General features: G+C 40.5%; 2 protein-coding genes across 5 annotated transcripts in view; one reads left to right on the top strand and one right to left on the bottom strand.

Moving 5' to 3' along the window:
- Positions 1–8,355, bottom strand: part of LOC123744234 (NACHT, LRR and PYD domains-containing protein 12) — a 294,132-nt gene extending 285,777 nt beyond the window's left edge. For 2 of the 3 annotated variants that reach the window (XM_045723045.1, XM_045723044.1), the window contains exons 1-10: positions 8,137–8,354; positions 5,177–5,409; positions 4,761–4,927; positions 2,838–4,659; positions 2,581–2,754; positions 2,138–2,311; positions 1,886–2,059; positions 1,450–1,623; positions 824–870; positions 87–687 (exon numbers count right to left, since the gene is read on the bottom strand). In XM_045723045.1, the coding sequence (XP_045579001.1) occupies positions 87–687; positions 824–870; positions 1,450–1,623; positions 1,886–2,059; positions 2,138–2,311; positions 2,581–2,754; positions 2,838–4,659; positions 4,761–4,927; positions 5,177–5,382 (3,539 nt within the window). In that variant the 5' untranslated portion in view covers positions 5,383–5,409; positions 8,137–8,354. Of the gene's footprint in view, positions 1–86; positions 688–823; positions 871–1,449; positions 1,624–1,885; positions 2,060–2,137; positions 2,312–2,580; positions 2,755–2,837; positions 4,660–4,760; positions 4,928–5,176; positions 5,410–8,136 lie in introns of all 3 variants that reach the window. The other variant, XM_045723043.1, reaches the window with a different exon arrangement.
- LOC106597038 (NACHT, LRR and PYD domains-containing protein 12) overlaps positions 1–16,463 on the top strand; it is a 173,834-nt gene that overhangs the window by 131,955 nt on the left and 25,416 nt on the right. The window contains exon 1 of one of the 2 annotated variants that reach the window (XM_045723039.1): positions 15,051–15,272. The exons of the other annotated variant lie outside the window; for it this stretch is intronic. Coding sequence (XP_045578995.1) covers positions 15,247–15,272 — 26 coding nt within the window. The 5' untranslated portion in view covers positions 15,051–15,246. Of the gene's footprint in view, positions 1–15,050; positions 15,273–16,463 lie in introns of those variants that run through there. 2 annotated transcript variants of the gene reach the window in all.

Raw genomic sequence — 16,463 nt, 5'->3', positions numbered from 1 at the left:
GATCCAACAGAACACATTAAAACACACCACTACTAATGTAATTATAGAAATGATGAAACAAATGATGAAACATTGCTATGACTCACCTCTGAATGTGTTGGTCATCTATCTGACACAGGGTCACTGAGGTGGAGGAGTAAACCCCAAACCCAGGATAGAGGGGTTCAGTGAATGTGGTGTGTTCTGTGTAACGGTGTGTCAGTGTACCAGAGGAGGACACACTATAGAAGGCCAAAGTACCAGCTGGCCAGTCCAGATAAACACCAACTCTTTCAGAATCATGAATAGAGAAGATTTTTCTCAAAACAGGATAAGAGATGGATCTCCTGACTCCAGCATGGCTAAACGTATAGCTGCTACCAGTGCAACGACAATCATAGCAGTATAAACACCAGGACTTCCTATTGTGTCCAATCCTACTGTCAACCCCCCCTCCCTTCCTCTTCATTCCTTTGTACACCACACCAATGTCAGCATTGGCATCGCTGTCACTATACATCTTCACCTCCCAGTAATAACGAGATCCAGATAAGCCTTCTCTGCAGAGAACTTGGGGACTACAGTCAAATCTGTCTGGATGGTCTTCATAATGCTGCTTCTCTTCCACTAATATCACCTTCCTGTTCCCCTCAGACAGTATCAGGAATGGGTGTGCTGTATTTGGGTCCAGGGTGAGATGACAGGCATCTGTAGACAAAAGAAGAGTTTAATCAAACCACTTCTTCATATAAAATGCTGTTTTGTAGGAACAGAACAAGTATTGATTAGTTACTATGTTGCTATACTTCTGAATATGCAGTTAATTAGGATTGAAGAGACTTACATTTCCTCAGCCCTGATTTCAGCCTGCACTCTCCACCATGATCCACACTGTAGGAGAAACAGGTTAATGACTGACAAAGACCTAATAAAGCAGTCAACATTTAAACCATATTGTTGTGTTCTGGTGCACTATCCAAGTTCATTACTAGAGACATACAGGTATTCTATCCTACCTACTGCATACAGAACGGAGTACAATTCATTACTAGAGACATACAGGTATTCTATCCTACCTACTGCATACAGAATGGATTACAATTCATTACTAGAGACATACAGGTATTCTATCCTACCTACTGCATACAGAACGGAGTACAATTCATTACTAGAGACATGCAGGTATTCTATCCTACCTACTGCATACAGAACAGAGTACAATTCATTACTAGAGACATACAGGTATTCTATCCTACCTACTGCATACAGAACGGAGTACAATTCCAACAGGATATCAGAGATGCAGAAGAAGAGTGTTCATGTGGTGATGATGTATGCTGTGTTGGAGTGCTCAGCCTGCTGAGTAAACTTCCCCTTAATTCTACCATCATGTCCTCATGTTACTGAACCTACTACACTACATATGACACAACCGCTGCTCACACTATTATGACATCTATTCTGACTTACTTCAGCTTCATCAGTTTATATGTGGGATCCACCAGAGCAGCTGAAAGCAGTCCACCTGCAGGGTCTCCTGGGTGATTGTAGCTCAGGTCCAGCTCTTTCAGGTGGGAGGGGTTTGACCTCAGAGCTGAAGACAGAGCAGCACAGCCCTCCTCTGTGACCAGACAGCCAGACAGCCTACAGAGAGACACACAACAGCTGTCTAGGTTGATGTACTGGTGTCAATCATCTTGTAGGACACCCATACATTTGTCCATGACACAACATTGTGAAGAAACATACGATTTTCAGAGTATTTGTTTTACTAAGCTCAGTACCGACCTGACTGAAACAGCTGTACTTACCCCAGTGTGTGTAGTCTACAGTCTGGATCCTCCAGTCCAGCAGACAGCAGTGTAACTCAGCTCAGTACAGACCTGACTGAAACAGCTGTACTTACCCCAGTGTGTGTAGTTTACAGTCTGGATCCTCCAGTCCAGCAGACAGCAGTGTAACTCCTGAGTCCTGCAGGTCATTGTCTCTCAGCTCCAGTTGTTTCAGTTGTGAGTTGGGTGAACTCAGGACTGAGGCCAGATCTGAACAGCAACCCTCTGTCAGACCACACTGACCTAGACTAGAGGGCAGAAGAGCACATGATTAACACATGTTTAAAACATCCACATAATAGCTCATACTGAAGATATTAACTCACACTAGTGTCTGTATGTTGCAGAGTGGACTGGTTAGTCCAACAGAGAGCAGCTTCACTCCTCTGTCTTCCAGGTCATTGTTGCTGAGGTCCAGTTCTCTCAGGGGGGTGGTTGGTGTCTGCAGAGCTGAGGCCAGAGTCTCACAGGATTTATATGTGAGTTCACAACCATCCAGTCTGAAGAGAGGAGACAGGTTGATATACTGTTAAATATGCAAAGCTTTAAGAATAATGAGATGCATTAAGACAATAACATAAGGACATGATTAGACTATGTTAAAAACATACTAACTCACTCAAGATATTTAACCTTAGTTTCATATATTTATCACATCGTATGTATGTTTCTGCATATTTACCAAGATGTTCAAATAATGTTAAAAACATAATAACTACAAATATATAAACACTATAAAGACAATGAAAACTGAAGATATTTAACTCACACTAGTGTCTGTATGTTGCAGAGTGGACTGGTTAGTCCAACACAGAGCAGCTCCACTCCTCTGTCTTCCAGGTCATTGTAGCTGAGGTCCAGTTCTCTCAGGGGGGAGTTTGGTGTCTGCAGAGCTGAGGCCAGAGTCTCACAGGATTTATATGTGAGTTCGCAGCGATCCAGTCTGCAGAGAGGAGATAATCTGTTAGATATACAAATCCTTCATTATAATGATACTGTAAACATCAACTCAATAACAGAACTTACAGTGCTCTCTTGCAGGTTTTCACTACCGGCAGCAACCTCTGATAACCTTCCTTTGTTGTATTGTATGTCTTCAGGTCAAACTCCTCCAGCACCTCCTCTGACATCAGTAACAGGTAGGCCAGGGCTGAACATTGATCAGGTTTTAGCTCTGTTTCTGAAAGAGTTCCTGATCGCAGGGAGGTCTGCATGTCTTCAACTAGAGAGTTGGCACCAAGTTCATTCAGACAGTGGAACAAGTTGATGATCCTTTCTGGTGAGGATTCCTCCTCGATCTTGTCTGAAAGGTACCTGACTGTTCTCTCAACTGTTTCCTCATTGCTCTGTGTTGTACTTCCTGTCTGTGTCAGAAGGCCTCGTAACAGATTCTGATTGGACTCCAGTGAGAGACCCAGAAGGAAGCGGAGGAACAGGTCCAGGTGTCCATTCTGACTCGTCAAGGCCTGCTCCACCGCGCTCTCGTGTAAGTCAGACAACTGGATTGACTCCTCTTCATCATTGTAGTCATCATCATCACTAGTGACTGCTTTGGGGGAGAAAACATTTTCCTTCTTGTCCAGACATGATTCTAAAGCATGCACTGCTGCTAGAAACTCCTGAATGCTCAGATGCACAAAGCTGTAGACCTTCTCTTGGTCCAGCCCAGATTCTTCTTTAAAGATCTCTGTACACAATGCTGAGTACTCTGATGCCTCTGTGACATCAAGGCCACACTCTCTCAGGTCGTCCTCATAGAAGATCAGGTTGCCCTTCTGCAGCTGTTGGAAAGCCAGCTTGGCCAGTTTCAGGATCATCTCTTTGTCTGACTGAGACAGTTCCTTTGGGTTTGTCTCTGTGGCTTTGTTGTACTTCTTGTTCTTCACAATGGTTTGGATGAGTATGAAGTGTGAGTACATCTGGGTCAGAGTTTTGGGGACTTCATCCTTCTCTGCCTCTTTCAGTATCATCTCAAGGACAGTGGCTGATATCCAACAGAAGACTGGCATGTGGCACATGATGTGGAGGCTCCTTGATGTCTTCATGTGTTTGATGATTTCATTGGCCAGATTCTGATCTGTGATTTTCTTCCTGAAATACTCCTCCTTCTGTGGATCATTGAACCCTCGTACCTCTGTCACCTGGTCAACACACTCAGGAGGGATCTGATTGGCTGCTGCAGGCCTTGAGGTTATCCAGACGAGAGCAGAGGGAAGCAGATTCCCCTCGATGAGGTTTGTCAGCAGCACGTCCACTGAGGTTGGCTGTGTGACATCACAGCACTTCTCATTGTTTTTGAAGTCTAGAGGAAGTCGACACTCATCCAGACCATCAAAAATGAAAACAGTTTTGGTTTCACCATCTTCAATGCTGTCAATCTCGTTCAGCTCTGAGAAGTAGTGGGAAAGAAGTTGCATCAGACTGTATTGGTCCTTTTTCAGGTTCAGATCACGGAAAGGAAGAGGAAACATGAAATGAACGTCCTGGTTTGCTTTTCCCTCTGCCCAGTCAAGGATGACCTTCTGCACAGAGACTGTTTTTCCAATGCCAGCGATTCCTTTTGTCAGCACAGTTCTGATAGGTTTGTCTTGTTCAGGTAAAGGCTTGAAGATGTCGTTGCATTTGATTGGCGTCTCTTGTGTGGTTTGTTTCTTGGATGCCATCTCTATCTGTCTAACCTCATGTTCATTATTGAGCCCTCCACTTCCACCCTCTGTGATGTAGAGCTCTGTGTAGATGTCCTTTAACAGAATTTGGTTTCCATGGTGTCCAATTCCTTCAGATATGTGTTGATACTTATGTTTCAGTTTAGCCTTAATGTCTTGTTGGACTGTCAGTAGAGTTTGACCTGTAGGAAAACATTGAGAGTTGGGACTCATAAGTTTGTGTGTGTGTTTTATAAGGGCCTTTGTACCGTTCTTTGTAATATTGTATGAAATACAGTCTTACTTCTTCTGTCCAGAAGGTTGTGTGTGATCTTTAATGGATCCTCACTGTCCAAACTCTCCACTTCCTTATTGTCATCTGGTAATGGTTCCTGGCTGAAAGCAGGTGGCTGATCACTCTTCATTGATAGCAGGCTGGTTGTAGGGGACTCTGCTCTGGGCTTCTGAACACTGAACAAAACAGGGAGAGATCACCTCATCAATATCTCATCAATACCTCATCTACTTCCTTTCAACAACTGTATTATGGAACTTCTAGAAGTCCTGATGTTTCTTTATAAAGATACAGTCTGCAATTGGTAAATCCATTTCTGGCCTTTTAAGTGAATGATATAGACCTACATTTTATGTAATTTGGGAACACTTTTCATTAGTTTGATATTTTTAAGAGAACTGTATATTTTACATGTCATCTCTTACCTCTTAGAACTGGTGTCTTGAGTCATTTTGGAGGCAGTGGTCTCCTCCTCTCTCTCCCCAGAGAGACTCGTTTTAGAGGCAGTGGTCTCCTCCTCTCTCTCCCCAGAGAGACTCGTTTTAGAGGCAGTGGTCCCCTCCTCTCTCTCCCCAGAGAGACTCGTTTTAGAGGCAGTGGTCTCCTCCTCTCTCTCCTCAGAGAGACTCATTTTAGATGTAAGTCACAGCTCACTCAGCTACAATAAGAAATAACAGAACAGTCAATATTTCTGAACATTGTTGAAGAACCATTAACAACACATTTACTGTCTGAGGTCAAAGACTTAAATCAGACTTCATATTGTATTCAAACATACACAGTCCAATATGTTATTCATTTGATTTGACTTGGATCCCCATTTGCTGACATTTGTCAACATCTGTTGTCCCCAACTCAACCACTAGATGGAGCTGTAGACCTACAGCTCTACTCCATCTAGCCACAACCGTAGAAACATAAACAAACCATCTATGGAGACAAATCATCAGTATCATAACACCGGAATGCAACATCCATCCACTTATATCAGTACATCTGTAACAGTCTAAACATTACAAACCTTCTATTAGATCAAATAAGCCTCACGTAACTCCACACTCTCATAGAACTTGTTCTCAACTGGCCTACCTGGTTAAATAAAGGTGAAATAAAATAAAAGACAGATTTTGGGCAGAGTAAATCCTCTCACTTCGCCTCTTCCTCTCTGTCCCAACTGACCTCAGAAACTTCTACAGACATGTATCAGAGAGGAAGAGGCGAAGCGAGAGGTTTTACTCAGCGCAAACTCTGTCCATGAAAATAAGCCCAGGAAGTGAGGAGTTTGTTGAATTTGGTCAACAAAAAATGGAATTACTAAATTGCTACGTGAGGCTTATTTGATCTAATAGAAGTTCCGTAATGGTTAGGTTGTTACGAGGGAAAATACTTTATATTGGAGTTGTGCCTGTTGTCATAGAGATGGAGGATTCATCATGGATATAATCTGTTTTAGAACGGACATTGTGCTTGAGGCCTTCCACCATTTTAAAATAGTCAACTGAGTGGGAATTCCTATGAGTTGGGAGCAATTATCCAATGAATAAGAAAATGTACTACTTTAAAATGGAGATATCGTCAATGGCTCTGCCTATGCTGTCACAGAGGCTATAATGGCTCAGATATAAAAATCAGTCCCTTCATCTCTATGGCCTGTTGCTCACATCTCCCCTCATCTCTCATTGGCTAGATGGTCCCACCAGATCTCACCTCCTCCCGCCTGCCTTCCATCTTTGAGGACATGCATTTCCATTGTTAGAGCGGTCACTTGAGTATCTTCTCAATATAATAGACAATCTTTGCTTGCATGCAGGAACATTGGTACATTGTGGGAGGCAACCTGTCTGTCTAGGGAGACTAGTGATGAACAAGTTAGGCCTATTTGAAACATCACCATCTCCTGGCAGCATTTACCAGACAATGTATAGAAGGGAAAAATAACAGAACATAATTTATGATAGTTTTTATTTAATTTTTGTTTTGGAATCAATGATTATAGTTTTAGTTTTTCAAACGATTTTCTTAATTATTTTAGTTTCAGATTTGGTAACATAATTACTAGTTTTAATCATTTAATAATGAATGAATACAAATGAATATCAGTTTATCCTGCACATGTTGCCATGGGGCCATGTTGCCATGTAGAAATTTCATAACTCATTTCCTGCAATTCAAAGAAAACATTTTCAGTTTTACAGCTAATTCTACACATGTTGCCATAGAGTGGAGGCAAATGTTAACAGTTTTTAATGTGATAACTGATGATCAATGGTCCCACCCCGGTAGGTAATTCAACCATGCTGACTACAAGTTTAGCAGCTAGACTAATTTACCAATGTAAAAACATGTAGCTAACATGGGCTAATAGACTGACTGCTGATACACAACCACATTTACACACTGAACCATGTGTTTTCTATTATTCTAACGGTCAACAGTAAGTTGAGACCCAGACTGAGTTCCAAAACAATGTTTTATTACTGGTCCCGGGCCGCCAGTTGTCCATCCCCGGTTTAGTGAATAGACCCATGCACTGCTTGAGTTCACTTGAGGTGCGATCACTTTATCTCGCCCGGCGCACCGGGTTTGTATTCTGAGAAAAGTAGCGCTGATGATTCAACCCGGGGTTCACAATGCGCGTAGATGAGCCGGTGACGTTATATCGAGCGCACCTGCAGCGACAAACGGACCACCGCCTTCCTGATCTGTCACCAGAAAGCTTTAAACTTAACATGTGATTTAGCCCTACATTTAAATAGTTTATATGCACATTGTTGAACGTCACATTTACTTGACGAGACAGACTATTTTATTTAATAACAGCTATACATAATTCCGATGCACGTCTTCTTTCAGGAAGTGAAAGTGAGTCAGTTTCCAAAGATAATAATCACCTTAATGTGCTGTCAATCACCTATAACAATAATACCCTATCTCATAGCCCTGTAGCCTATAACAATAATACCATACCTCATAGCCCTGTAGCCTATAACAATAATACCATACCTCATAGCCCTGTAGCCTATAACAATAATACCATACCTCATAGCCCTGTAGCCTATAACAATAATACCATACCTCATAGCCCTGTAGCCTATAACAATAATACCATACCTCATAGCCCTGTAGCCTATAACAATAATACCATACCTCATAGCCCTGTAGCCTATAACAATAATACCATACCTCATAGCCCTGTAGCCTATATCACATCACATCTTATTGATTAGGCTGATCACTATGAATCAACAACAATGTAAATAAGGCTAAAATAATAATTATTGAAAGTTTAAATCAATATTGTATTAACTAAAATCATCTCTCTTTATGATAACCTAACTTCTCAAAAATCCTTTTCTACATGACATTGTAAAAGAACGCTACAAACCTCTGAAACATGTTTCTCCGACGATAACGTCCGTTACTTCCTCTACTTCTTTATACTAGTATTTCCTGTTTCAACTAGTGATGGTCGTTCGGTAACGAAAGGTTGTTTTTGAACGGATCGTTTTGGTGAACGTCGGTAACCGAATTGCATCGGTGAAAGAGCCGTTCATTTATCTCCCTGGTTTACATACAGCTACGAGGTGCTTTTTGAGCTCAAAACAACGATTACCTGCAGATAAGTGACACAATAATTCTCTAAAGAGGGTGAATCCTGACTGCAGAAACAATAAATAGTGGGGAGAGCGCGTTATTCTGGTCAAGGCTTTGTAGTGCGTAAAAAACAACTGGTGATCTAATCATTTAATAATAGTTATCCACAAAAAGAAAAACAACTTTTTGGGACAAAACTTTTGTATTTTCCTAATGTTATGAATTTTAGTGACGATGCCAATTCTTGTTCCTGAATGTATTTCGTTATTTGGTCCTCAGAACTTGAACTCGAGATTTACCATTTGGAGAAAGCAGCGTTTCCCGCAACCATATGATTGGTCGGTAAGATTACGCGTCATCACACTCCCTCATCTGATTGGTCGGGTAGGCGGACCTTCTGACTTTGTGGCTGTTCATCTCCGCGGCTACATCTTCATATGTAAATTAATTAAATATGGTTTATTGTTTATTTCTTTATTTAATTGAATTGAATCAGGGGAGCTCAATTGAGACCAGTGTCTCATTTATAATGGTGTCTTGAGGACAACAATTCCATCATTACAACAACAAAAGATAAGAATAAACTACAAGACAGCTATAAATACATTCAGCACTGCTTGAGTTCACATGAGGTGCGATCAGTTTATCTCGCCCGTTGTACCGGGGCTTGTATTCAGAAGAAAGGTGTGTCGACAGCGATTGAACCAGTGGGTAACATTATGCAACGGTGCGCCGTCCAACTTATATCGAGCGCACAGCAGTGAGCAAAACGGACGACCACTTTCCTGATCCGTGTCGCCAGAAAGCATTTTCATCTTTGATTTAGCCCTACATTTAAATAGTTTCTATGTACCATTGTTGCTCGTCACTTTACTTGACTGACTTGACGAAACAGAGCGTTTTCTTTAGTGACAGCTTTACATAATTCCGATTCATGTCTTCTAACGTAGTTTCATCATGCGGATAATAATCACGATAATGCGCTGTCAGTCGCCTTTACCAATAATACCCTCATAGCCCTGTAGCCTATAACATCACATTGGATCATATTGATTAGGCTAATTAATATCAATCAACACCAATGTAAATAAGACTAAACTTCTCATGTTGTAAAGTTGAAATCAGCATTGTATTAACTTAACAATTCTTCAGGTGTGTTTCCCTTAAATCATCTGTCTCTCTATGAAAGCCTAACTTCTCCACAACACTTTTCTACATTAAATTATAAAAGAACGTAACAAACCTCAAATGTTTCAGTCTTCTACCTGTAAGGTCCATTTCTTCCTCTAGGTCCTTAAACATGGACTACCTGTGTTGGGACATGAGGTGGAGGGAGGAGAGAGGGAGAGGTGGAGGGGAGGAGAGGGAGGAGAGAGGGAGGGGAAGAGAGGGAGGAGAGAGAGAGGGGAGGGGAGGAGAGGGAGAGAGAGAGGGGGAGGGGAGGAGAGGGGGAAGGAGGGAGAGAGGGGGAGGAGGAGAGAGGGGGAGGGAGAAGACATGGAGAGGTGGAGGGAGGAGAGAGGAAGGTAGAGAGGTATCAGTGATATACTGTAAAAGTAGTGCACTATATAGGGAAAAGGGTGTCATTTGAGGGTACGTACTCTATACACTGTGTGGTAACATAGGACCTTATAGATTATTGACAAAGGATCTGTCTCTCTCACTAACTCACACACACCTCACCTTAACAGACTGACTACACTACATTTACAGCACCTCACCTTAACAGACTGACTACACTACATTTATAGTAAAGATATGCTGTGGTATATATTTAGAATATATTACAGTAAAGATATGCTGTGGTATATATTTAGAATATATTACAGTAAAGATATGATGAATAAAGCTGTAATGTAACAAGTCAAGGGGTCTGAATACTTTCTGAAGGGGCTTTCCTTATAGAGGTTCATGAGAGAGACTGAATATCAATACAACCACCTCAGTCTATCAGCAGCTTTCCTGTTAGAGGTTCATGAGAGAGACTGAATATCAACACAACCACCTCAGTCTATCAGCAGCTTTCCTGTTAGAGGTTCATGAGAGAGACTGAATATCAATACAACCATTCTCAGAGCCAGTTTCCACAGACACATTCGCAGTTACCCAACGAGCCCGGACTTGAACCATATCAACCATCTCTGGCGTGACCTGAAAATAGCTGTGCAGCAACAGCCCTCATCCAACCTGACAGAACTTGTCAGGATCTGCAGAGAAGAATGGGATAAACTCCCCAAATACAGGTGTGCCAAGCTTGTAGCGTCATGCCCAAGAAGACTCGAGGCTGTAATCGCTGGCAAAGGATCTTCAACAAAGTACTGAGTAAAGGGTCTGAATACTTATGGAAATGTGATATTTCCGTGTTCTTTAAAAAAATGTATTTGCTAAAATTTCTAAAAACCAGTTTTTGCTTAGCCATTATGGAGTATAGTTGAGGGGAATAAAAACATTTTTTTTTCATAAGGCTGGAATTTAAATGGAATATATATATATATATATGATGGGATGTAGAGACATTATAGACAGTATGTGGATAGAATATGCAGTATATATATATATATATATATATGATGGGATGTGGAGACATTATAGACAGTATGTGGATAGAATATGTAGTATATATATATATAATGGGATGTAGAGACATTATAGACAGTATGTGGATAGAATATGTAGTATATCTGTAGAATACGTGGATACATAATAGTATAACAGTATATTTTGAGCCGCAGCACTCGTCAGTTACACTTCAGAGAGACTGGGTTAAGATGTTAACTAACCTGTCTTGGAGCAGCACTCGTCAGTTACACTTCAGAGAGACTGGGTTAAGATGTTAACTAACCTGTCTTGGAGCAGCACTCGTCAGTTACACTTCAGAGAGACTGGGGTCAGATGATAACTACGGTGTTTCAAGCAGACTATTTTGCTCTATCGCACAGAGCAAAATAGTCTGCTTGAAATACCGTAGCTTATCTGTTTACTACTGTGAAGTGGGTCCAATTAAATGAGAGATGGGACGAATGGTAGCCAATCCTAACTTGTTATAGGCCTATAGGATATTTGGCGAGTATAGGATTTATTCTGCAATGATCATGGAAATGAAATAAATAACAGGAAATATATGCCTATTTCTAGTTATTATAGAATGTAAAGATACATCGATTAACGCTCTTCTCACTTACAGCTAATGATTGCATCTTGTTATTACATTAAGCCAGGTCTACCTGTTCTTTAGTTCTGAATAAGAGTCTCGTCATATATTCCCCATCTGCACCAGGCTACTACTAGTCTACTTTTGTCTTCTTGCAATGCAAGACTTCAACCACTAGAAACTGTAAGGATGCCTGGTCTAAAGTTAGCGGGAAGGAGAGTGTGTGTGCGTCTGTGTGTCTGTCTGCGCGTGTGCTTTGTGTGTGTGTGTGTCTTCACATATTCTTCTACTTTAGATGTGTGTATTATTGTCCATTATTGTGTATTGTTTTGTATTATTGTGTATTGTTTTTTATTATTGTGTATTGTTGTGTGTTATTGTGTGTTATTGTGTACTGTTAGATACTACTGCACTGTAGGAGCTAGGAACACAAGAATTTCGCTACACCCACAATAACATCTGCTCAATGTGTGTATGGACCAATAACATCTGCTCAATGTGTGTATGGACCAATAACATCTGTTAAATATGTGTATGGACCAATAACATCTGCTCAATATGTGAATGGACCAATAACATTTGATTTAAATGGCCCCTAGGTGTGAGAATTCATCAGTGAAAAATATATTGAGAAAGGTTGGTAAACCAATACATAGTCAGGGTTGGGGTCAATTCCATTTAAATTCCACTCAATTCAGGAAGTAGACTGAAATTCTAATTCCATTTATCCTCAATGCTTTTCAATTAAGACAAATTAGATTTGGAATTTGACTTACTTTCTGAATTGACGAATTCTAATGGAAGTGGCCCCAACCATGTACATAGTCACTATGAAAATATAGACCTTAATGATATTTTTAGTAAAAGTGAAATATTGTGTTTATTAATATGTAGTGTTTTAATCTCTGTGTGTCTGTGTCTCTTTCTGTGTGTCTGTGTACATGCTCGTGTGTGTGTCCCGGCCTCTGTGTGTGTGTGTGTGTGTGTGTGTGTGTGTGTGTGTGTGTGTGTGTGTGTGTGTTAGTGTGTGTGTGTGTGTGTGTGTGTGAATTGGTGAGATAATTAATAAATCATGAGTTAATTTGTGTAACATTGTAGGTCAGTTTATTCCAAACCTCTCCTCTGGGACCCCAAAGGGCTGCATGTTTTAGTTTTTACCCGAGAACGAACACCTTAGATTAAACTAATTGACTAATTATCATCAAGCCTTTGATTAGTAGAATCAGTTGTGTTAGTGCAAAACATGTATTTAGTTTTTATAAAAATGTTTATCTACCAGCCCAGGGACTACAGTTGAAAACTAGCTAGCTGGCTAAATCTGTCACATTTACAGAAATGTTGATTGATGTGCAGTATCCCTGTCAAATACATCTTCAATAAATAAAATGAAAAGTTATGGAATGTATTTATGTGTCTCTGTGAGTTGGTCTTTAATAAATGTGATTAGTTCAATGTAACATCATATACTATACATTATAATCAGTCTGTTTTGGGTTCTGCAGAATCATTGTCTATCATTGGTTCCCCATCCTATCATGTTACCATAATAACACAGATATGACCCGTCCAGCGTCCTTCTGCCGAACCTGGTTGTTGTCCCACTGCCCTCTGCTGGTAGCACTGCAAAACATCACTCAATCACATCACATTAATACAAATCCACTTTTACCAGATACAATATGAATTTATGGGCTGAACACCTGCATGAAGTGTATGAAGACTTTATATGACATAAATATCAACATATAATATAAAAAACCTATACGTGTTGAACGCGTCGACTGTGTTGAAATGGGAAGTAGCCAACATTTTATAAGGAAGTAGAGAAATAACGGCCGAAGAAACATGTTTGAGGTTTGTAGCCTTTTACAATTTATTATAGAAAAGTGTTTGAGAAGTTAGACTATTGTAGAGAGAGGTGATTTAGGGGGTAAAACATCCGCAGAATTGTAAAGTTATTACAATACTGATTTCAACTTTCAAGAATAATAATTGTAGGCTTTTATGTTGATTTATATTGATTATCCTAATTAATATGATGTGATGTTATAGGCTATGAGGTAGTGAGTTGTTGTTATAGGTGATTGATTGCACATTATCGTGATTTGCTATCCGATGATCCCCAACACAGTCGACACTTTGCGTTGTTTCAATTCCTGAAAGACGACGTGCGTCGGAATTTTGTAAATCTGTCGCTAAAGAAACTAGTCCGTCTCGTCAAGTCGGTCAAGTAAAAGTGACATGCAACAATTGTTACATAAACGATGTAAATGTTGACTAAATCAGGGTTTCCAAAAGTCGGTCTGGCTCTGAATTACCTGAATTTGAAACTCGTTGTCGTTCCAAAACGTTTTGCAACGGTTTGGTACGGTGTGCACTAAGTAGTACACCCCAGCTCATGCACAATCAAACGGACTTGCCAGACAAACCAATGTGTCCATTTTTGGACATTTTCTTGCATAACAAAGCAATGCCTGTCACCTTGTAGGCTACTACTAAACCAGAACAAGAAACGATGGTGTGTAGGCTGTATTCTCTTAAAGGGTAAGGAATAAATATCTGTCAGCTATTTTAACTTAAGCTCCCGAGTAGCGCAGCGGTCTAAGACACTGCATCAATACATAGCCGGGTTCGATCGCGGGCTGTAACTGTCCGTGATCCGGAGACCCATAGGGCAGCGCAAAATTTGGCCCAGCGTCGTCCGGGTTAGGGGACTTAATGTTACATAAATATGAACATATAATATAAAAATATACGTGTTGAAGCGTCGACTGTGTTGAAATGGGAAGTAGCCAACATTTTATAAGGAAGTAGAGAAATAACGGCCGAAGAAACATGTTTGAGGTTTGTAGCCTTTTACAATTTAATATAGAAAAGTGTTTGAGAAGTTAGACTATTTTAGAGAGAGGTGATTTAGGGGGTTAAACATCCGCAGAATTGTAAAGTTATTACAATACTGATTTCAACTTTCAAGAATAATAATTTTAGGCTTTTATGTTGATTTATATTGATTAGCCTAATTAATATTTTATGTTATAGGCTATGAGGTATAGAGTTGTTATAGGCGATTGATTGCACATTATAATGTCTACTACCATCTTTCAATGTAAAGTAGATGTCTATAATGTATTTTAGTTGTGTGTGGAGCCCATGTAGACAGCTGTTGTTATGGACTCAGGGGATCCAACCAGGTAGACTAGCTAATGGAGATCCAGGTCAAAGTAATAACATATTGGACTGTAAATGTTTAAATGCAAGATGAAGTCTCTGTTTAAACTCTGACCACAGACCGTAAAAGTGTTGTCATTGTTATTGGTTCTTCAATGTTCAGAAATATTGACTGTTCTGTTATTTCTTATTGTAGCTGAGTGAGCTGTAACTTACATCAAAATGAGTCTCTCTGGGGAGAGAGAGGAGGAGACCACTGCCTCTAAAATGAGTCTCTCTGGGGAGAGAGAGGAGGGGACCACTGCCTCTATAACGAGTCTCTCTGGGGAGAGAGAGGAGGGGACCACTGCCTCTATAACGAGTCTCTCTGGGGAGAGAGAGGAGGAGACCACTGCCTCTATAACGAGTCTCTCTGGGGAGAGAGAGGAGGGGACCACTGCCTCTATAACGAGTCTCTCTGGGGAGAGAGAGGAGGAGACCACTGCCTCTATAACGAGTCTTTCTGGGGAGAGAGAGGAGGGGACCACTGCCTCTATAACGAGTCTCTCTGGGGAGAAAGGGGAGGGGACCACTGCCTCTAAAATGACTCAAGACACCAGTTCTAAGAGGTAAGTGATTAATTGTAAATATATACAGTTCTCTTAAAGCTAGATTCCTTAACGGTGAAACCATCCGTTTGGGATGTTACAACAACAAAGATGTTACTACAAACAACGAACACAGTTTTCTTTCCCTCTCGGACATCGTTGCACACGCTGCCGGATGCTCTTCTCCCTCCGGTGTCAACAAATCACTGTTAATCAGATATGAGGAGTTAGAGAGTCAAATGTGGTCAACTCTGAATCAGTAGCGGTGCGTGGGTAAAATCACTGGGGGAGGCAGCCATATTAAAACCCATGTGTTGTGATCATTTCATTGTGTGCTCTATAACCTGTTAATTCATATGCCTTGACACCGTGATATATAGGACTAAAGGTCTAGACAATAAGACACTGTGATATATAGGACTAAAGGCTGAGACAATAAGACACTGTGATATATAGGACTAAAGGCCTAGACAATAAGACACTGTGATATATAGGACTAAAGGCTGAGACAATAAGACACAGTGATATATAGGACTAAAGGCCTAGACAATAAGACACTCTGATATATAGGACTAAAGGCTGAGACAATAAGACACTGTGATATATAGGACTAAAGGCCTAGACAATAAGACACAGTTATATATAGGACTAAAGGCTGAGACAATAAGACACAGTGATATATAGGACTAAAGGCTGAGACAATAAGACACCGTGATATATAGGACTAAAGGCCTAGACAATAAGACACTGTGATATATAGGACTAAAGGCCTAGACAATAAGACACACTGATATATAGGACTAAAGGCCTAGACAATAAGACACTGTGATATATAGGACTAAAGGCCTAGACAATAAGACACAGTGATATATAGGACTAAAGGCCTAGACAATAAGACACCGTGATATATAGGACTAAAGGCCTAGACAATAATACACTGTGATATATAGGACTAAAGCCTGAGACAATAAGACACAGTGATATATAGGACTAAAGGCCTAGACAATAAGACACCGTGATATATAGGACTAAAGGCCTAGACAATAAGACACAGTGGCAGAATAAATTCAACCACACCTTTGTTTTATCACAAAACCGGATAGAAACCTCTGTCCAGTGAAGTCCACAAAGCATATTGCATGTAACAAACAGTTACATGACCTACAGCATGGTCAAGGTAATGTTTCTGACATTTTCTGACCACTGAACAAC

The sequence above is a fragment of the Salmo salar genome, chromosome ssa08 (assembly GCF_905237065.1).
Source record: "Salmo salar chromosome ssa08, Ssal_v3.1, whole genome shotgun sequence".
NCBI classification, from domain to species: Eukaryota; Metazoa; Chordata; class Actinopteri; order Salmoniformes; family Salmonidae; genus Salmo; species Salmo salar.
This window is presented reverse-complemented; position numbering and strand designations above follow the sequence as displayed.